We start from the raw sequence: 22,190 nt of genomic DNA, 5'->3' as shown, positions 1-22,190 counted from the left end.
GGTTTGAGAACCACTCAGCTTGTACAACCCTACATCTGTACTTGGAAATGAAGGCACAAGGCAGGTGACCTGTACCACCTTCCCTGAGCACTTTTTGTTCCAGTTCTCGCTGTTCTGTAAACATTCCCTGCACACACACCATGCTTTTGAATGTGTTACCCCCTGCCTGGAAGTTCCTTTTCTATTAGCAAACTGCTAGTTATGGGGTCCTTTATTTTTAAAGACCCAGGCAAATTTTTAACTCCCCTCTAAAGTCTTCCTTGACCACCTCGCACTGAGTTATTTTTCCTCCTTTCTCAATTCATTCCTTTCAATTGTCTTCTCAGTTCATCCTTCTCAATATAACCCTGCCACACTATATTCGTTCATGTCTCTCTCTCTCTCTCCCGTTGGATTGCGTGCTATTTGAGAACCAAGACACTGCCTTATTTACGTTGTAGTAGGCTCTCAAAGTTTTGTACAGAACATTTCTTCCTTAACACATTGTGTTGGTGCCTAGAGAGAGAATGCAAAGAGGCTTAAGACATGCTCCTGTTTCCAAGGAGTTTAAAGACTAGAGGGTGACACAGGCCCTTGTCCACTGTCAATGGGATTAACACACCTAGAAGTCTCTCAGATCTATGATGGTGCCAAAGGACAATTTTCCTGTGGTGCAATGGAAAACGGATTTATTCTAGTAACAAACAAAAATCTAGTTATGCAAATTCAACTTTTTCGAGAACTGTAAGGCAGAAGAGGCAAATGTAATGAGAGTCTTCCCAACAATAACAACTTGAGGAACTTTTAGTACCACCTTGGGATGGTAGGGTCAAAGAAAACTTATCCAATTGAACCAGACTTTGCTTAAGCAAAGTTTACAAATCATGTAGCATGTTTTCCCCCAGAAGTGGTGATGGATTTGCTTAGAATTTCCTGTATTCTTCTGGTAAGAGATTTGACCTCTTGAGATCAAATATCAACAATAAGAAGTAATTGGATATATTCACTTCTTATTGCTGCTCTGACAAATCACCACAAACTTCATAGCATAAAACAACACAGATGTATTATCTTATAGTTCTGGAGGCCAGAAGTCCAAAATGGGCCTTCCTGGGCTAAGATCGTGGTGCCAGCAGAGCTACATTCTTTCTGGAGGCTCTAGTGAAGAATCTGTTTTCTTGCCTTTTCCAGATCCTAAAAGCCACCTGCCTCCCCTGGTTCATGACCCCTTCCAACAATTTCATCACTCCAATGTATGCTGCTTTTTTTTTTTTTTTTAAGATTTTTATTTATTCATTTGAGAGAGAGAAAGAGCATGAGCATGCATGCGCACGCCTGCAAGAGAGAGAGAGAGAGAACACATGTGGGGGAAGGGGCAGAGGGAGAAGGAGAAGCTGGGAGCCAGATGCAGGGCTCCATCCCAGAACCTGGGATTCATGACCTGAATGGAAGGCAGATGCTCAACCAATTGAGCCATCCAGGCGCCCCTCCAACCTCTGCTTCTGATGTCACACCTTCTTCTCTGACTTGTCTGCCTCCCTGTTTTATTTATAAGGATCCTTGTGATTACATTGAGCTGACTCAGATAATCCAGAATAAGAGATAATTCCACATCAAGATCCTAATTTGATTATATTTACAAAGTTCCTTTGCCACTTAAGATAACATATTCACAAATTACAGAGAGTAGGGCATGGATACTTTTGGGGAACCATTTTTCTGCCTACCATACTGTGACTAGAAGGACAGTATATAACTATAGATACTTTGCTTGTGAAAATGAACATATGAATGTGTCCTGAGGGGATCCCTGGGTGGCGCAGCTGTTTAGCGCCTGCCTTTGGCCCAGGGCGCGATCCTGGAGTCCCGGGATTGAATCCCACGTCGGGCTCCCGGTGCATGGAGCCTGCTTCTCCCTCTGCCTGTGTCTCTGCCTCTCTCTCTCTCTCTCTCTCTCTGTGACTATCATAAATAAATAAAAATTTTTTAAAAATGAATGTGTCCTGATTTATAAAAATACCCTTCTATAATCCAGTGGTTTGCACTTTATTTGAATCAGAGCATTTAGGATATTGGTACAAAGAGAAGAGGTTTATCTCTTGGACCTCCCCCAGTCACCTGTTATTAAGTTGACCCATCTATTTATTCATCTACCATCCATCTACCCATTTAGCCATTGTTCCATGCATTCTTTATCCATTTATGTTCTTAATTCCTGTATCAATCAAAATAAGTTAGGCTTTGCTACAATAACAACTCCAAAATCTCAATGGCTTACCACAACAAACAACAAAAAAAAATGTCACTTACAAATGTCCATTATGTGTCAGCAAAGGGATTCTCTTCACCTTAGGTCCTCAGAGATCCAGGTTGGTAAAAGTTTTAATCCTGGCATGTGCTTCCATTATCCTGGCCTATGTTGGGAGGGAATATATCAACTGATTCTTAATTTCTGCCTGGGAGTAACATGTGTCATGTCTACATGTGTCATTAAACAAAGCAAGTCATATGGCTATATGGTACCCCAAGGGGCATGGGGAAGTAAACCTATCATGTGCCCAGGAAAAGAAAAACTGGAAATATTTATTGAATGTCACTAATGACTGCCACAGCTCCCCCACACTTATATATTCACATGTCATCTTTCTCTTCACCATAGTTAAGTCTGCCTTAACTGAAAGTAGTGAAGTAAAATTTAAAAAAATAGACTATGATCAGAATTTCCATGTTCTTACCCTAATTTTTAATTAGCTTATAATCTTGTTAATTTTTCTGGACTTGATTTCCCTTATCCATGAATGAGGATAATAGTATTGCCCTGCCATTCTTTTTTTCTTTTTTTTTTCCTTGAGGTATTATTACACTGTTGCTCTAGCCTTCTCACCTAATTCTGAGAAACAAATGATATGATTGAGACAAAAATCATATATTTCAATTCTCTATTTATAAAAACATAGAAGGAAATTCAAGATATACTCCTCAATGAGACCTTTGTGACTTCCAGTATGTTATTATTATGGTTAAGTATCAGGGCTTACCCACTCAAAATAATTTATTTCATTTTTTAAATTTATGCTGTTCTAAAAATCCATTCATTCCACATGTATTTTTTGAAAGCTGAGAATTATATGGTCTCCACTAACTGCTATGGTATGGGAGGGGATTTTTCTGCACCATATTTAGCTGTAGATACTTTCTTCATGTGAAACTGACCATGGAGAAAATCAGGTTACTAAAACTAAATAGCAAGAAAAATTAAGAAGCAAGAAAGAATAGAGAAGAAATTTTTATGAGAAGAAAAGTTCGGATGAAGCAAAACAAAAGGAAACATTTAAATCAGAGTTACAAAATGCTGCAGTCACAGCAATATTACATCTATGCACAGTTGCCATGTTTTAGACTTGTACTTCCATACACTGGAAAACTTTACACTTCATAATTTTTATGCTGGAAAGTTAGATTTCATACGCAGGAAATGACTAAGTACAAAATACTCTAGGTTTAAAATGACTCACATACTCTTAAGATTAACAACCTAACACTGTATTATGATTTGTATATTTGCACTTCAAAATTCTCAAAGGATTTAGCAGTCTGAGACCAAAGATTGAATTTTTCCAAATCACACAGAAGCTTTTAAATCCAAGTTTTGTCTAATTAAAGGATAAATGTGGTGAATTCCATGACTTTCCAACACAATCGTATTGCGCCAACTCTAGAAGGATTAGTGCAAGACTAACACAGGTGTTTCCAAGTTCAATAACGTAAGGGTGGGCCTTATGTGAGTCGATAACTCTTCTCTAGGCCCTAAAGTTATGATTTAGTTTTACTGTGAGCTGTTCATTAACTTGTATGAGAAGTGTCAACTTAACAACAAAAAGTGTTAATTCCATGTGGATTATCAGCAGTGTAATTTCCCTAGCATAATCAAGACTTTACTGAAACAATTTAGATGCCATTCTATACCTTATTCTATGTGATGCTCCAGACCTATGTATTTTGCCTCTAAATCTCTCCTAATATCCCCTCATTGAGCCAGAACCTATCTGGAGGCACCCTGCTATGCTTGGGAAAGGGACCAATTAATTTGAAAAGTAGGCAAGATGTGTCTTCGGGGTCCCATGAGCTCTTGTTCAACATCCTCCTCTTTGATAACTTCCATGGTACAAAGTTCTATCCTGCATCCTCTTATTTACAATGAAATTTATTATTAGTCTTTTAAGTAACCAAAGCCAATAAGAGTCCAAGTAAAGGAATATAAAACAAAGTACACACCCTGTCCATACCAGAATTTCTCTGAGACATAAAAAAATGTATAGAAATTATGCTTTCTGATCCAATAGTACCTAAATGAGTAACAACTTATTAGGAACCATAGGTGTTAGAAATACATCGAGGGTTACTGACAAGTTCCATTGGGAAGTTATACCTGGGCAGAGTTTTCTAGCACTCCCTCCATCCTACCACAAAAAATATACATACACTCCTTTACTTCTGATTGATTCAAAGGAATCTTTTGTGGACCTATGATGGTCTCAATTAGAGATAGGGAGTTATTCACATATCAGTTAAGCCCTTTAGACCTCTTTGATCTACATATACACAAAGGAAAGCCACCATTCCTCCACTTCCCCAATTGCTCAAAGCTACCATGCTCCATCTTCACCCTATCCCAGCCACATTCTGATTTCAAACTCAAACTCAGGCCCTTGAATTCTGCATCTTGCCCTCTGGTCCTGGTGCTTGCCCTTGATCCCCCCAAGTACAAAGAGCTACATGTCCTGATACTCTCTGCCAGGCTTCCTTCTCTACCTCTTGGTACCTCTGGTCTCTGTGACTCCAATCCCTCCTCCTTTTCTCCCTCTTCCCTCTTTGGTGCCAACAACTTCTCTCTATCCTCTAGAAATCCAGGCCCTCCCTCATTTTATCTTCTTCCTCTTCTTCCTCCTATCTCAGTCATTTCTCTGTTCTGTCATGCTCACCAGTGCAATTGACCCACACATAGGGAGCCTTTCCTCCCAAGGCATTTGGATTTTAAAAGGTATCTAAGCTTGAATATTTAACTGAAGGGTTGAGTTACTTTGATGGGTAATTTCAGAAATCAGCCATAGGTGGGCCCCACTCATCTAGAAAAAAAAAAAAATTGTAAGGGTTATAGAAATAACATTTCATACCCGTGTTTTAAAGACTGGTTGGATTCACTTTATGAAAAGTGAATTTTTATTTATTTTATTTTATTTTATTTTTTTCAAATGTTACTCTTTTATTGGTCCTCTGAAATAGATAATACATAAGTGGCTTCTTTATTGAGTCTTGCTCACTTGTGATTACTTAGTTTAATTCTAAATTCTTTGAGTTATTTCTCCTGCACCAGGCAGGGGGCAGAGCAGCTCCCCCAAGTGCTAACACCTGAAAATCAGCACAACAGGCCCCTCCCCCAGAAGACCAGCTAGACGGAAAAGTGAATTTTTAAATGTTTTATATAACCTTTGAAATTTAAGTTGTGGAAAAAAGACATGGCTGAATTACTCGCACCCAAAGTAGACTGATTCTACACATGTTGGGTATCTGATTTAAAAAAAAAAAAAATCAGGGCAGCCCCAGTGGCGCAGGGTTTGGCGCCGCCTTCAGCCCAGGATCAAGTCCCACGTCGGGCTCCCTGCATGGAGCCTGCTTCTCCCTCTGCCTGCGTCTCTGCCTCCCTCTCTCTGTCTCCGTGTCTCTCATGAATAAATAAATAAATAAATCTTAAAAAAAAAATCAAGTGCAAACAAACTTCTACATACCTGATTAGAGAGATACATTGAATGGATTAATCAAGCAGCTGAGAAATCCTCTTTTGATTAAAAATCAGCAGTTGGCAAGGTAGTCCTTCCACAACCATAAGCGTCCTTTCTGTTCCTGGCCCAGAATGGGAGTGATTAAAAATCCTTGATCTGGCCAAGAGTTGACTACAGCTTTTCTTCACAATGAGCCAAGAGTTTACAAGAAGCAGTAGGGTGCAAGAAAGGAGCACACGTTTTTGGAGTCAGGTTTAAATTCCTACCTCAGTTTCCTCCACTGCTGTGTGACTTTTAGAAAGTGAGCCTCAGTTTCCTTATATACAACACAGTATTCACAGGGCTACTGAGAAGATCAAATGACATGACCTGTGCTCTTGACATGCAGCAGACACTCAAAAATGCCCTCTTTGTCCAGGCATAGGCACTAGGTGACTTCTTTCATGTGTCCTTGGTCAGCTTCCTCCCTATTCCCTATAGTGGCTCTTCCAGACTTAAATCCTCTTCTCAAGCCACATCCTTAGTGCCTCCATTCTCTCTCCAAACACACTGGGCCTATGGAAACCCCCTTACCCTCCGGTGAAAATCCTTACTTGTTCCCACCTTTGCCCTTTGCCTCTGGTCTCTAAAGATTTCTCCCTTCTGCTCAAAGCCAATCCTCTCACCTGCACTCTTTGTCTGATCACCTATCAACTCAAATAGCTATTCGGTTACTGATTCCTTCTCTATCCTATGTCTTCAAACCTTCCCTATATGCTGCCTTTGCCCCATCTGCTTTATGTTAAAGTTCATTTTTAAAATTGTTGAACACCTACCCTGTCCCAGACACTATACCATATGTTAGGGCTACAGTGGGAAACTTGGGCCTTCTAGAAATTTCCCTAACCACAGCTTCTTCATCTGTACATTGAATACCACTATCATATCCTACCTGTGTTGTGGAGGGTAATGACATGTTAAGTTAGAAATCCATAGGGAGTACAAAACACTGCCTGACACACATAAGTCCTTATTCAGTGCTAGAATGCAGTGAGAGATACAGCTATGCAAACAAGAAGTCTGGAGACAGAGTAAAGAGTTGTGGGCAGTGTGAAGTCCCATGGGATGACTTCTCCATACAGCAAGAGGCAAAAATATGAGGAGAGAAGAAAAGTTTTAAATGGTTTTTGGGAAGCATAGGAAAGCAAGCTGAGTAGGAAAACACGGATTTGGGGGAATAGTGCTAAAGGCCCTACTGGAGCCCTTGAATGTATAATGGCACCAATCTGGGCAGGGCCGTTTTCTCCATAAAGACCAGCTACCAAGTAGCCCCCTCAGGCCTGACCATCTCCTCTTCCCTGCAACTTACACACTGCCCTGGGTGCATCTTGTCCATTTGTGTGTTGGCAATAAAATAGATTAGCATGTTGAAATTTAGTATTTCAAAGAAAAGGGTAAATTTAATCGAGAAAGACAATTTAACAAGAACAAAAAATGGAAAAAACAGTTTTAGAACGGGTTCAAAAAATGAGTTTAACACTAACTCATGCCTATAAAATAAACAAGTACTCTCTGCTCTGCCAAATAAGGTAGTGTAGACACCTGAACGCTCCCCGCTTGCAATGACGTAGCAATACACAGGGGTAGAGAATCGGGGCCACTTCAGCCAGGGGAGGAGGCAGGGCTGTGAGTCTGCCTGGGGCGTGGTAAAGACCATCCATCCTTTCAGGTTTAGGGCGAAGGAGAAACACAGAAGGAAAGAGTTGAGGGTTTTAAACTCAAACACGGATATTTGAGGACTTCTGGAGCTCTGACCCAGTCACTGCTCAAAGTAAATAAATCAGGGCTGCTTTGCTAGAGGGTCTGCTTCCCAAATGGGAAAACAAGAGATTCACTCCCTTAGTAGTGATTGGAAGAATCTTGAGAGCCTTGCTGACACCATTCACTTTTCCTGTCCATTAGGATCACTGAGGTAGTGTGGGTTGCCCTGAAGCAGAGGGTAGAGTCTGTGGGCAAGAATGTCCAAGGATTTACTAGCAGTATTCCCAAATCCATCTCTTGTCATACTGCTTTTTGAGCTTTGGTCCAGTAAATCCAACTTCCCTCTAGGTATCTCCTCCCAAATGCTCCACAGACAACTCAACCTTGCCACTTCTTCTTTTTTTTTTTTTTTTAATATTTTATTTATTTATTCATGAAAGACACACAGAGAAAGAGAGAGGCAGAGACACAGGCAGAGGGAGAAGCAGGCTCCACGCAGGGAGCCTGATGTGGGACTCGATCCAGGGACTCCAGGATCACACCCTGAGTGGAAGGCAGGCGCTAAATCGCCGAGCCACCCAGGGATCCCAACCTTGCCACTTCTAAACCAGAAACTGTGAGCATTCATCTTCTCCACCAGGAATTCCTCTTGGGAAGTGCAACCAAGTAAAACCAAATCAGGGGCTCCTCCTCTTCTTTATTCCCCCAATCCAACCAGTAATAAAGCCACATAGATGCCGCCTCTTAAACATCTGTCTCCTGTAGACAAATCCTTCCTAGCATCCCAGTTCCCAGGGTGTAGATAAGGTCTGGGGGCTCCCGAGCTGAAATAAAGTACACCAGGTAGAGAAGCCAGGAAACATGCCAAGACCAGCTCTTAATCAGGGCACCTAGGAGGCATTGGCTGGGAAAGATAGAACTGAGTTTTTTTAGTTTATTCTAAACTGAAATCTATTCCAGAGAGGCAATTTTCTCAAGCATGGAAAACAAAAATCATGATTTAAGTAGCTATAACCTGGAAGGCATTTCAACACAAGCTGACCAAGTTCCTTTAAAAGTTGGCCCAATTTGTAAATCTTACTGAATTTAAAATCTTTTATATATAACTATTTTAATGACTGGTTAATTACTAAAATATGATCACATGCATTACTGCGATTCAGTTACATGCCCACTGAGCAACTTCACTGACAGACTTAGTGGGGAGAGCTCAGACAGCCCATCTACCTGGAGGGAGGTCATCTAAGTTCTAGACAAAGAATAAAAGGGAAATGGCATTTTCAAGGCTAGCATTTTACATTTAACCCATGAAATTATGGCAGCATCCCAAATACTAGTAAGAATGTGGCTAAAACTAGTCTAATAGTTAGGATTGTATAAAAATATACATTTTAAAACCTAAGAAGCTAAGAACACAAGCAGATCATGATATTGCATTGTGGGAAAAGGATAAGGGCATTATTTCAAAACTTGTGTCCTTATATTTCCATTATAATTCTTTTAACTTCAAGAAATGTTTGATCTAACTTGTAATCAAACACCAATTTCACTCTATTCTATAGATCTACTGTAGGGCCCTCATATTGTCTCAAGTACCACTGTTAAAGTGTCCCTGACCCCTCTGTTAATTTGTTAACACTCCTAGAAATTTTACACTGTTGTGAACATTACGCTTTGTGAACAATAACCCCTTCTATGTGCCTACCTTTAAGAAGGCATCCTGAAGCAATAAAAGGAGCTAAAACCAGCTAGGAGAGAGAAGGGTTGCCCACTAACTGACCAGGTAGTCTTAAATGAATCACCTCACCTTCCTGGACCTTTATCTTCCCAGGCATAAAATGAGTTGTTTACTGGAGTCACTAAGGTCCCTGACAAATGGAAGATTCCATGATGCTGAGGTTGGGGCTGAGAGGAAGGGGCTCAGGAGGCCTCCTGGGGTGGGGGCATGTGAAATGCAGCTTATCTGGAATTAGGAGCTGTGGTCAGATAGGGCCACTAATGAAGAAACAGGTGCCCAAAGGAGAGGCATCCGGAGGGAGCCGAGGGCCTCAGGAAGATGAAGAAGGATGGGCCTTTCCCGCCGCCCCCCCCCACCCAGCTGAGTAATGGAGGGGGCCCAATTCCTTAACTTTATGCAAGAGGTTTTGCTGTTTGGCAAAATGGTAATTTACTTATTAAAAAATGGATATTTTTATGGTGAAATATTCAAGTCTGAACCATGAAATTGAATTATTGAGAATATATTGCCCTCATGTATTCCCCAATTGTCTCATTGGAAGAGACTCTCAAATGCAAGGATGATCTTTCCTTATCTTTCTCTTCTGACTCATCCCATGCCTTGCACAAATACCAGGCATATAAAAGATGCTCAATAAACACCCAGACATAATGAGTAATCTGCAATATTTCCATTCATCTTCAAAGAAGGTAAAAACTCTTTAATTCACACTCTGACAAATATCACTTCTCTGGAATAGAAAGGTGGCCCTTCTTTTATAAATGAGGAAATAAAGACACACAGAGAAGAGTAATGGCTTTCAGAGCACTTAGGTACTGAAAGAACAGAAAACTTTCCTCGTCCCTGGAGTACAATCCTTAACCATCCTCTTTACTTCTTCCTGAAGAATTGTGGGCATACAACCAAATTTGATGAACTTGCTCTAGCATAAGATTTTATTTCCTTCTAATGGCTAATCTCACACACCACCTCTATAAAATTACTGAATTTTCATTTCTGGAGGAAATGGCACTGGGTATGCTCAGCATAAACTTTAATAATGCCGAAGGCTTTATTTGGATCAAATATCCCAGGTGAGGAAGACCAATGTATGGGCATTTAAATTGCCTCTCAAGTACTATTTCTGAGATCAAAACCACTTCAACTTTCTAAAGCACGAGAAAAGGAGAAAAAGAAATTCTTAAACATAAAATTCCTAAACCAAGGGGAGAAACCTCACAGGCCTTTGCAGATTCCTTATTTGACAACTTAAAACCAGAAGGAGTTTTTTTTGTAGCTGTTTAGTACACAGCTGAGGAATCTTATGTGAAGAAAGAATATTTGCATTCTGTTGGCACCCACCACACACCTTCCTGAGGGGTCACACCATAGGGTTTGCCATATGCACCCAGTTCTACCACCTACAGTTCTACAGTTCTCCACTGTAATCTTTTATTATGAATCTACATCTCAAACTCAACATTTGCAGTTAGTAGCCTGGTCACGTGAAAATCCGGGGTAAGGGACAATCTGACACTGGTGGGCAAAATAAAGGAATTTAATTAGAAATAAGGGACTGCAACTTAACCCCAAGAGGACAACTCACTCTCTTTTTAAATCATCTCCTTCTCATGAGGCCAGATTGTCCACAATTTCCTCATTATGCCAAATGTCTCATGCCCAAAGTAACCTAATACAATTCCCAGATCTGCTGCTAAGAGTTCCTAGGTCCTGCTTTTTCTGGGCAGCTAGAAGCAAACACAGAAAAGCATGGAAATGGCCAAGGGGTGCCACCAGAAATAAATTCACATTTTTGTGTTCATAAATATTACATTCTAAAGATGGTCCAAGAGAGGCCTCCACTGGTAAGGAAGACTGTGGGAAGAAGGTTAGGAACATTCAGAAGTCTGTGGACATCTTTCTCCTCATGCAAATATTCTATCATCACAAATTCCTGGAGAGACCTATCCAGCATGATCCATGGAGTGTGGACCCCTGGGTTCACAGCCCAGGGAAGTACTTCCTGTGACACACAGTCTGTCCCTCTCAGGGGCTTCCACATCCACTCCCTCTCATTGGAGCTTCCAAAAAAAGTCCACAATGTCAGCATTGAGAAAATGACTGGTGACAGGAATTGGAAGTGTTGTTTGAACAGTGGGACTGAAATAATGACATTTTGCTAAAACTTTCCCACCCACTTGCTGACCTGTAAGATGATAAGGGTTTTTTGTTTTGTTTTGTTTTGTTTTTTAGCTTCATAGAAAGAAACAGAAGCAAGAGATGAAGTGCTAGGTACGGAGGTGATACTCAACAAATGTTCATCAACATAGCTCCATCGACTGGAAACCTTGTGTCTCGGTCTATCGATAAAACAGTCCCAGGGGCTTCTTAAGGAACCAAAAGAGCCCCTAGAGGGAGGGGGAGGGGGAGGAGAGGACCCAGACCAGTGACACACAGGCGACAGCCTGGGGAGTCTCTCAGCTTTAAGTTGGCCTAGGAAATGAAGGGCCAATCAAGTCACGGCCAGGCAGGCAACTATTTATAATCACTCCGTGTTCTAATGCGTCATGTCTCTACTCTGCCTGCCTGGCAAGGGAGGAAACTCTTCTTAATAAATCTAGTTTTTGACTTTTAATTTCCTGAATTCTCCATGAACTTATTTCATCCAAGTTCAGCTTCTCTGACAATTTAGTCACTTCTTTGGGCTCTATTGTCTGCCACTGACTCTCTCAGGTCACAACGCAGAGAGAAAGTTCCCAGAGGAACAGATTTGTTCTGTGATTGACAGAACAAAGAAAAAACATATATACATACATTTCAAATGGTCAGGGGGCGACATCTGTTTGGTTTCTAGGAAACATTTGTCTTACAGCACAACTGAAATGCAGCCGGTAGGATTTATAGGCTCTGCAGCTGACCCCTGTTGTAGGAGACCCTTGGCAAGTCTGGGCCCAAGAAACCTAGCTGTCCCCTCTCCTCATCTGCAAGACACCACCCTCCTCCCCATTTCATGCCCAAAACCAAATGTACACTCAGAAAATTCATACTAGGTTCTCACAATAGATTGCAGCATCCTAGAAAAAAAAAGTCACATTTATTAATTCTGTAAATAATACTTTTCTTGACTAAGCACGAGCGTAATCTCATTGGTCATCATGATCTGTCCTTGGTGTTTGTCTCAGCAGCCAGCCAGCTGCAGCAGGTGTCCATCGGGAGTTGGGATGCTACCTGTGGGCTCCTGTCACTGCCAGAAAATCACCTGCGCCCTGACTTGGCAAGATTCCTGAATTCAGGTTCCTGGAAAATCAGACAGTATCTAAGGAGTCTTTCTTACTGTGGGGCCAGTAAAGAGCTCCACTACCGCAGGCGCAGGCGCAGGCGCACCCACGGACCCACAGACGCTTAAACCAAGAGCCTTTCTTATTTAAAACGATGGCAATTGAGAAGCCGCTCCTAACCCTGGGAAACCACCTGGGTGGGATGTGAGGGTGACTGGGTGGCGGCACTGGGGGGCACCGACGCGATGAGCACTGGGTGTTATTCTGTATGTCGGCAAATTGAACACCGGTAAAAATTATTTTATTAAGAACAGGAAGAGGAAGAGGACAGTCCCAAGACAGGTGGGGTGGCGGGGTCCTCCCCGCGCCGGCCGCGCCCCAGCGGGCAGGTCGCGGTCCCCCTCCCCGCGCCGCCGCTGCGGGGCTCCTCACCCGAGCCGTGAGCTCCGCCGCGACCGCGACCGCGACCGCGACCGCGACCGAGGGGAGCCCGAGGAGCCGCCTGAGCTCGGGGGCGGCGCGCGCTGCGGGCGGGAGAGCCCAACGCCCAGCGCTCCCGGGGCCGCGGGGCCGGGCGGGCGCCGGGGACCTGGGCCCGGGGAGCCCGACGGCCGCCGCCAGGCGCCGCCTCCGGGGGCTTCTCAGGCCTCGAAGACCCTGGGGAACCTCAGCTCAGGGATCGTCCGGAACAGGAGGGGAAACGGAGGGGTCGGGACGCGAGCGACCGGGCAGCGGCAGAAGGGAGGTCCTGCTTTTGCGGCCTTGGCGACCGCGGCTCTGCGGACCAGATGTCCCTCGGACGTGCCAGGGCCTGCGCCGCGAAGGGCCAGGGCTGCGAGGCGAGGAAAGCCCTCGGGAGCCAGGGACGGCTGGAGCCGGTCCACGGGACCCTCGGCGCTGCCCGCGGAGCTGGTGCCGGCGGAGCGACGACTCCGGCCGCGGAGGGAGCGCCGGCGTCCAGGTGGCTTCGGCGGCGGCCGGGGCGGTGGCGGAGAGGCCGCGGGGATGGCCCGCACGGATTCGTAAGGACGGGAGCCACTTCGGAGGCGGCGGGAGCTGTGACGGTCTTGGCCATTACAACCATCAATCCTCCGATTTGGGGCCACGAACGGAGGAAGCTCCGGCCCCTGTGGTGCTGGAGGCCAAGACTCTGCCAAACCACGAGACCAAGGTGGCTGTGGCGGTTCCAGCAGCAGCAGCAGCAGCCACGGCGGTGGCAGAAGGTCTTCAATGCTGCCGGGAAACAAAGCTCAGCGGGCGAGGAGAGCCCGAGAAGGGGCAGGAAGCTACAGGCTACAGATCTGTGACCTCGGCCAAGCACAGTGCGGGGCCCAGCGGCTACAAAGAGACCTGTTTTAGGCAATACTCACGTGTATGGGCAAAAACCTCGAGGACTGTATTTGTGACCAACTGTATAACAGGTGATTTTGGTTTCTGCTCTGTGGAAAGTGTAAAGCATTCCGACAAAGGGTTTCAATGTAGATTTTTTCTTGCACCCGTGCTGTTGATTGCTAAAGGTAATAGTCTGATCATGACGCTGAATAAATGTGTCTCTTTTAAAATGTGCTGTGGAAAGTTAGTCTACCCTGAAGCCATCCTGGTAAACTACCCCAACAGTGTGAAGTTAGAATTCCCTCAGGGTGATGCCAGGTTCCACTCGAAATTTATTTGCAACCTGCTTGGGCACAGAAGCCATTGTCTCCACCAACCTTGGTGTGGTTGAACTGACAGTTAATGTGTTGTGACCTGGAGTTCACCGTTAAAAGGGTCCCCCAAGCAAAGTCCTGGAGTTTATTTAGTTATTATGATTGTTGGCACATCCTATGCAATATATCTAAATTGAATGATGGTATCAGATAAAATTATAGATGGGATTAAAGCTTGTGTATCGTCCATTATCATGTGTAATCAATAAACGATTTAATATTCTCAAAAAAAAAAAAAAAAAAAAAAAAAAAAGACAGTCCCAGAGTTGCAGGGATTTTGCTCCAGGCCCAATTCAGCCAGTTCTACTCAGGCTTGTAACCTCCTTATTCTTCTCTCTAGCCCCGGTACATCCAAAAACCTGAGCTAATGTCCTTTTTTTTTTTTTTTTTTTTTTAAGATTCTATATATTTCAGAAAGAGAAAGAAGAGACAGAGGACAAGCAGGGGGAGGGGCAGGGAGAGGGGCTGAGGGAGAGGGAGAAGCAGGCTCCTTGCTAAGCAGGCAGACCCATGTGGGGCTTGATCCCAAGACCCTGAGATCAGGAGATAAGCTGAAGGCAGATACTTAACAGACTGAGCCCCCAGGCGCCCCAAGCTAACATCCTTGCTTAGCTTCCCCTCCTCTGAGACTAGTCCTGTCCTTTTCTTACCATTTTCATCTTCTCAGAAGCCGTGTTTAGGCAGCAGAGAGGAAGGGCCTAATAAATTCACCCCTATTAATGTTAAAAAGACAGCTGTACATGGTACATGGCGTTGCCAAATTTCTAAATTGTAGAGCACTAAGGAATCATCTAGTCTAGTTTCCTCTTCACTCAGAGAAGGAGACTGAGGCCCAGAGGATGAAGTGATCTGCCAGGTGATGGTGACATGGGATGAGAACCAGATGTCCTACCCTTGGCTCCTTACCTCTCCCCTTCTCTCTGGACACCATTGCTCTAAACAGTATTCTAAACATGAACCCCCAAGGCTCTCGTCCTCTGATCATAGGATTTTGGACATCAGCAGAGAAGCAAAAGCAGCTCTTCCCAGCACCACCCAAATACAATCGCACTTGCTTGCAAACTCCAGCAGGAGAAGGAACACAGACATGCCCTACCCAGTTCTCTCTGGGGACACAGCCAAGGGGGAACCCCTGGCCCAGTCCTTGTCACCTTTCCTTCCCAGTTTTTGTCCGGGTACCCCGCATGGGCACACACCACCACACATGTTGAGTCGATTTCACCACTCGGTATCGTCAAGGCTGATACTGGGGGATTGAGAGACCCGTGGAACTTATTTTTAAGTAGTAATGAAGTGCTAGACAATTCTTATATCTCTAAGATTATATCCAACCTTGGGAGGGCCACCAGAATTGCATGCTGCAAGGGACAAGAACCAAATTTGCCCTCGAATACTTTAGGACTGTCAGGCTCAAAAATCACATTTATTGAGCACTTGCTCTGTGCCAGACATTGATCTCAGGTTTGCAGAATGGCTCACAGTTTTCAATGAATTGGGGAGCAAGAAAGATTTACTGCACATGTTAAAAATAGGAATATTCATTCAAATATTTTTAAACCGATTTTGGATTATTTAAGTTTTAACCAATTGCTTTGACATCCTGTAGACATATAAAGCAGGATGTTACCGTCCATCCTGGCAGATATTTAATTGTCCAAGTCTTCTTTAGAACAGTTAATAGTGGCCATCAGTTTACTTTTTTTCACTTGCAGGAGTGAAGGGCGACTCCTCATCCTTAACCATTTTGTGTTTGGAGGCCAGAGGCTATTCACCAATCCTGGAAGTATACCCAGAGGGCCCTTCCTCCTTTCTTGATAAGACAAGCGGGTTTGTCCTGTCCCGACGTGGCTCTTTCAGCTACACTGTACCCATCCGTGTGGCAGTTAAAGGCAACCTTCAATCTCTCACATAGTCACCTCTAACTTGCGCAGCTCCTAGACCAAAAGCAGAGCAGCTGAGAAGTGAGGGGAGGTGCTTTGGCTCATCGCCGGACGCGAGGACGTTTTCCGATTCTAGTGTCGACGCAGACCGTGAGGCCCAGCAGTAATAGTGCTTGTCCCCCGCTCCCCTGGAACACAAACCTCCTCAGGGCAACCCTCACCCACCGCGTCTAAGGGCCACAGACCAAACCTGGACTAGGAAGCTTGCAACCGCTCTAGCCCACTCATCAGCGGCACGAATGCGCGCTCCGTGTCCACGACACTTCAAATCAAAAGCAAGAAACAACCAAAAACGTGCTGCCCCCGCTCAGTGAGGACAGCGCTCAGCAAGCCCCGGGGAGCAGGGCGGGCACCTGTGCCGTGTGCCAGCACCTCGCACCTGCCGCAAACTCGAGGTCACAGCCCCCCAGGCCCCTGGTAGCCCGGCAGCGTGTTCCCTGCGTGTGCCATTTCTCCTACGACGCTGTGAGGTGCGCGGTGTGACGCGACAACTCAGTCACCATCGACTTCATGAGGGGCAGGGGCGGGGTGAAGCGGGCGCCCCTCCACTGACGACACGCGGGAGGGCACCCCCAGGCCAAAGCCCCCCGTGGCGACTCGCCCCCGGGCCCCGCGGACGCCGCACGGCGCACCCCAGGTCCGGGGCCCGCGGGGCGTCCTCGCAGTCTCCGGGCTCCCGGCCGCCGTGCCCAAAGCACAGGGTCGTCCGGGGAAGCCCTCTGGGCCAGGTCTGTGTCCGACGGGTCGCGCGCCCCCAGCGCCACTGCTCCCGGGGCCGCTCCGTGGGGTCGCCCCGCGCGCCCGGCCCCAGCGCGTCGGCGTCTCCGGGCGCCCGCGTCCACGCGGTCCTCACACCCACTCCGACTTTGCGCGCCGGGCGCCGGGCAGCGGGTCGGGGGGCCGCTGCCCCCTGGGCTCGCGTGGGGCGCGTCCGTGCAGCCCGCCGCCCGGCTCCAGGCCACCGGCGGCCGGCGGGTCGCAGGCCCGGGTCGCAGCCCCGCGGTCGGCGTCGGCGTCGGGCCCCCCGGCGCACCCCGCCTCGGCCGGCCCGCCCCCGCCCCCGCCCGCAGCCCCGCCCGCAGCCCCGGCTCGCGCCTGCGGGGAGCCCCGGGTCCGGGAGGGCGGGCGGCCGGGGGCCCGCGGGGGGGGCCGCGGGGGGGACCCCCGGCGCCCGCGCGCCCTGCCGCGCACGCTGCACAGGAGGTCGGCGGCGCTGAGCAGCAGCGAGAGCGCGCTGGCCGCGCCCATGAGCAGCGCCAGCAGGGCCTTCTCGGTGGGCCGGGACACGTAGCAGTCCACCACGCCGCTGCAGGGCGGCTGCGCGCACGGGACCCTGGCTGGGACCGCGAGCCCGAAGAGCAGGTAGTGCGAGGCGCCGAAAGCCGCTTCGGTCAGCACGCGCAGCGACAGGTGGACCACGTAGCCGCGGGACAAGTCCGGCACCGGCAGGTCGCGCGGGCCCCCGGCGTCCCGGCCGCCGAGCCCCAGCCCGCGGGCGGCCAGCGCGGCGCCCCGGTGCAGCACGTAGGCGCAGAAGAGCGCGGAGGGGAGGAGGGCGGCCAGGCTCTGCAGCAGCCAGAACCGCAGCTGCGACACCGGGGAGAAAGCGTCGTAGCACACGTTGGCGCATCCCGGCTGCAGCGTGTTGCACACGAAGCGCTCCTGCTCGTCCTGGTACACCGGGGCGCCCGCCGACAGCAGCACCACCATCCGCAGCAGGATCGCGAAGATGAGCCAGATCTTCCCTAGAAAGGGGGAGGCAGGAGGCCACCGTCACCAGCGTACAAACACACGCCCGCCCCGCTGCAGGTTTTAAGTATCTGGGGGGGGGGGGACGGGACTGGACGGGACGGGACGGGACGGGGCCCCAGAGGTCAGCCCGCACGCGTCTCGGTCCCCGCCACGGCCTAGCTAGTGAGCTCGTGGGCCCAGAATTACGCAGCCCTTCCGAGGTGTCGGGCTCCGCGCCGCACTGGTTGTTGGCGAGACGCCTTGAGATGGACAGATTTACGGAACCGTTAGAGACTGAAGACGTTGGATCTGGCTCCACTAGTTCAGTCCTGGACTGAAAGTTCTAGAAGGAAGGTTGAGCTGAGCAAATTAATGATGGAAATAAGATCTCGCCCTTTGCAGACAATACGCTTTCCAAGGAATGCTCACACATGTGTGTGACTGCGTCTAGCTTTAAATACAAGCTGCTAATTATAGGTCAGTCTTTATTTTTGTCGGCAGGATCTTTACTGAATTGTTGCTTTGTGGTCCTTGAAATTAAATTTCCTTAACGACATTCAACTTTTCAGATTTTTCAATGATTCGGAATTCCTTTTCCTGTATTACAGTTATTATGAAATAATGAGGCTCCTCTTTTCCTCAATTTATCGTGAATAAATGAGACCGACCTAGGAAATCAAAATAACGTCAAAGTCCTATTTTAATGTCAAAAGTTAACTCTTGGAACACATCTAAGGCTCGGCTAAATTAATCTGCAAATATTTTGTTTTGTGACAAGGTACAGAAAATATCACCTGACAGCAGAACAACAAAACTCTATTATAAAGGAAAGTAGTTAAACTCAAAAAATAGCATTATGTGATCAAGTCATTGACTCAAACTTGTAAGGCCAGGTTGATTTTGTTTGAATTCTACAAAATGACGGGTAAGAAAAATAGCTACTTCGTGGGTGTATTTTAACATTTTTCTCAAGTCTTTTTTCTAGGACACCTATATCTCTCCAAAAATTTGACATGTCTGCATCAAACTCAGAAATATTTATTACTCTCTTTAAAAAAAAATAATAAACTAAAATTTGGCTTTGGCTTAAAGTGCACAAGAGAAAGGACCAATCTTTACAAATTAAGCTTCAAGGAAATGATGGAAAAGAAGGAACTGTAATCGATGCATTAATTTCTCTTTAAGTTTTACTGTATTATTCCTTCTCCTGATCAGGCAGCCAGAAAAGAAGTTACTCAGTTACTCTTTGCCCTTGCTTCAGTCTTTAGGCTTAGCACCTGAATGTCAGTGAGAACAGGCCCCAGAGGAGAACACTCACATCCAAGACTTCCTTAAATGATGGTGGAACTGGGGAGTGATTACAAGAAAGCTTGAGCACACAGCTTCTCTTTCTTCCAGCAGCAAACAGGCCAGGCAAAGTGATGAAAACGAAAACACAAGAGCTTTGCAGCTGTTTCCTATACTCACCCACAATGGTCACGTTGCAGTTGAAGGTGATGAGAAGGAACCCCAGCAGGTCCAAGCGTTCCATGCTGCCGGAGCGTCACGGACTCAAGGCTTCTGGAGACTTCGGAAGGTGGAAAAACCTTTTCGGGAATAAATGTGTCTTTGCTACAAAAGACTTAAAGGTGACAGCTGCAGATGTAAAGGGAAAGCTTCCAGCCCAGGAATGGGAGGTCAGTTTTTCTGTCTCTGACTCCGAGTTGAGCCAGCCTTGAGCCGTTGACTCCGAGGCAAAGCATTCTCGACAACTGCAGTGACCAGAAGACAGCGGGAGTCATCTCTCATTGTGGGCTATTCTTACCCACTTGGGACATTCCAGGCCCTGGCAGTGCTCACATGTCTGTACCGGGAGAGCAGATGCTTCGGGATATAATAGAAGCAACTACGTTTAACCCAAGGAAGGAAAAGTCCTGTTAGCCAAGGAAACTGCTCTACTAAAAAGGTGTTTCCTCCTTGCAAATATTTCTACAACCACCTCACTTATTAAAGAAGCACTGAAAGTTCATGTTTTGTCTTCTCTATGAAGCATAAGCAATCATAACACTGAACTGCAAGGGTCTGGCTCTCATTCGGAATTCCTGTACCCTGGATAAAAGCATAGATCTGCATCTTAGACACGTGTCCCAACTTTAGGCTGTGACTCCACTATTCTCTAGCTACTTCCTGTCCGTTTGAGTGACAAGAGCTTTTTAGTTCCACTGAGGGGTTGCGGGAGGCAGACACAAATGGTGATGTTGAGAGCACCTAGCATGGAGTGAGTGTGCAACAACTCAAATCAGTGGAATTTCAATCCCTAAGGCCCCCATAACCTTCACAGACTGCATCTTCCTTTCATTTCTCCCAGCCCCATCTAGCCCAGGGCTGCTCCCATTGAATCGGCTTAATAAATGTCCATTAAATTTGTAATAAAGTATCACAGTCTGGACCTGCTGACATCAATCACAGTTGCATCAAAATCCTCTCGTGGCTGTCACCTTTATATCTAGGAATAACCCATCCTGCAAGGCTGGGGATCTATCATCACGGTGGAAATTGTGAACTTTAAAAGGAATGATTTCAATTTTCCATGAAAGCTATTCTTTTATTCCCATTTTTTCTTCATTTCTGATCTATTCTTGACTATAATATCCCTAAAAAGATTCCCAGAAGAGGAGTACAACAAAGCTGCTTTCATCTTTATTCACATGACACGTTTCCATCCACAGAAAACATTTTGACCCCCGTGAAAGGCACAGTAGTTTTGCTATATTTTAGTCAAATCCTTCAACATGAACAATGAAATTTAGAGAAATTGTGGTTAAGTAAAAAAATATTGAAATAGCTATATGGTTCAAGTATAAAATAAAGAAAAATATCATCTTTCCTTCCTAATAGACTGTTTATGATATTGGTTTAAAATTTGAAATGCCAGGAAAGCAATTTCTGAATTTTGCTGTGTGATACAAATAACCTATTCTGAATGTGGAATAAAATAGAATTTTGTGACCTTGAGTAAATTGTTACAGCTTTTCATTGCCTCAGTTTTCTCATCAGTAAAGTAGAAAAAAAAAAAAAAAAACATGTTCTTTTGTACTCAGAGTGGCTGTGATATGCAAAATTAGATCATAGACATGAAAATGATTTAAAAATAAAAAGAATTACATGCGCATCTCAGGGTCTACTCCTCTAGGTTCCCACCCTTGGTCTATCCCTTTGTTCCCACAGAATCTGCTGAACAGGTAATGCTGCCTGTTCTCTCTCCACCCTTATCTGTGTTGCTCTTGCTTCTCAAAGCTCACACCACTCCATTTTTTGCTGTTTTCCCTGCTAAAAGATATTTTTGCTCAGCCTGGAAATTTAAATCCCAGTGGCTGCCAGAAGCAAGATGTGGACAAAAGAGGAGGATGTGCCTGGAGCATCAAACATGTGGCTCTCTATAAAATTACCCCAGCCACCAATCCCAGCCTCCCCAGCCTCCCAGGCCTGACACCCATGGCTTGTGTGGCTGCTGATGGACATGGACAGCATGCCGGCCTCTGGTGGGGCCAGCCTCCTGCAAGGTGTCTGCTGCAGCTTCCCAGGAGAGCCTCAGGTGGCAGTGGAAATGTGCCTTGGATTCCTCCCCTAAGAGCAGTACTGAGCCCTATGGCTAGACCCAGCAGACAAAGTGGCCAGTGTGTATGAAGCTCAAGACTTTTTCCTAGACCTGGAGCCTATCTCTGGAGCCTTGGAAGCCAAGTGGGAGATAAACAACATGCAGGACACTGAGGTCTTCATCTGTAGCAGCCCTCTGATGAATACTGTATGGGTGAGAAGTACTACCAGATGGAGAATCAGGCCTCAGTCTGTAGAGGATGATATCCTGATGAGGGACAAATTACCTGCTCATTAATGACAAGGACACCACTGGAAGCCAAGAGGAGACCCCAAGCTGGGAGCACATCTTATTTACCTGCTGCCACACCTAGCACCTGGCCCTGCCCTGCTCAAGAAGACAGCTGCTCTCCTGGAGTGACAATTGGATGAAGATCACAGACAGCAAGCAAGGGGCAAGGAAAGGAAGGCAAGCCAGCAGGGAACCCCAGCAGAGCTGAACGACAGGGCAGTGTCATGGAGGTGGCCTCCAGTACTGTGGAGCAGGGAGACACAGTAACCCCCGTTCTCGCAAGCCAGCCACCAGAACCTCACAAGATGGCTGGCAAGGAAACATGGTGGGAAACTCACTCGGGAACCCTTTTAATGAAACACTTTGGCTCAAAAGAAATTATCCCAGAATCAATAGGGAGGTTTCTGTTTGTGTAACTCTAGAGCAGAGAGCAGCTTTGGGGGAGTACTGT

The 22,190-nt window shown here is 46.2% G+C and overlaps 1 protein-coding gene, 1 long non-coding RNA gene and 1 pseudogene across 2 annotated transcripts in view; 1 reads left to right on the top strand and 2 right to left on the bottom strand.

Moving 5' to 3' along the window:
- LOC140633165 (uncharacterized) overlaps positions 1–9,351 on the bottom strand; it is a 28,404-nt gene extending 19,053 nt beyond the window's left edge. The window contains exons 1-2 of the long non-coding RNA XR_012030781.1: positions 9,307–9,351; positions 2,290–2,393 (exon numbers count right to left, since the gene is read on the bottom strand). This is a non-coding gene — a long non-coding RNA (uncharacterized lncRNA). The remainder of the gene's footprint in view (positions 1–2,289; positions 2,394–9,306) is intronic.
- A 7,244-nt stretch (positions 9,352–16,595) lies between these two features.
- On the bottom strand, positions 16,596–19,692 carry GJD4 (gap junction protein delta 4). Its single transcript, XM_072825140.1, has 3 exons — positions 19,339–19,692; positions 17,303–17,885; positions 16,596–17,091 (listed from the first exon to the last, which is right to left on the bottom strand). Exons 1-3 carry the CDS (start codon positions 19,400–19,402, stop codon positions 16,596–16,598), a joined length of 1,143 nt encoding a protein of 380 aa, XP_072681241.1. The 5' UTR covers positions 19,403–19,692.
- LOC140633111 (5'(3')-deoxyribonucleotidase, cytosolic type pseudogene) lies at positions 19,401–21,947 on the top strand (annotated as a pseudogene).
- The last annotated feature ends 243 nt before the right edge of the window (positions 21,948–22,190 follow it).

Source organism: Canis lupus, chromosome 5, assembly GCF_048164855.1.
Source record: "Canis lupus baileyi chromosome 5, mCanLup2.hap1, whole genome shotgun sequence".
NCBI classification, from domain to species: Eukaryota; Metazoa; Chordata; class Mammalia; order Carnivora; family Canidae; genus Canis; species Canis lupus.
Note: the sequence above shows the minus strand (reverse complement) of the source record. Positions and strands in the feature narration are given on the sequence as shown.

Bases quoted from the DNA above. Each gene is read 5' to 3' on its own strand.
- GJD4 (XM_072825140.1), bottom strand. From the start codon at position 19,402: ATGGAACGCTTGGACCTGCTGGGGTTCCTTCTCATCACCTTCAACTGC. The intron at 17,886-19,338 runs GTGAGTATAGGA...CCCCCTTTCTAG, and splicing joins CTGCAACGTGACCATTGTGG to GGAAGATCTGGCTCATCTTC. The intron at 17,092-17,302 runs GTCCCCCCCGCG...GGTGGCCTGGAG, and splicing joins AGGGCGCGCGGGCGCCGGGG to CCGGGCGGCGGGCTGCACGG.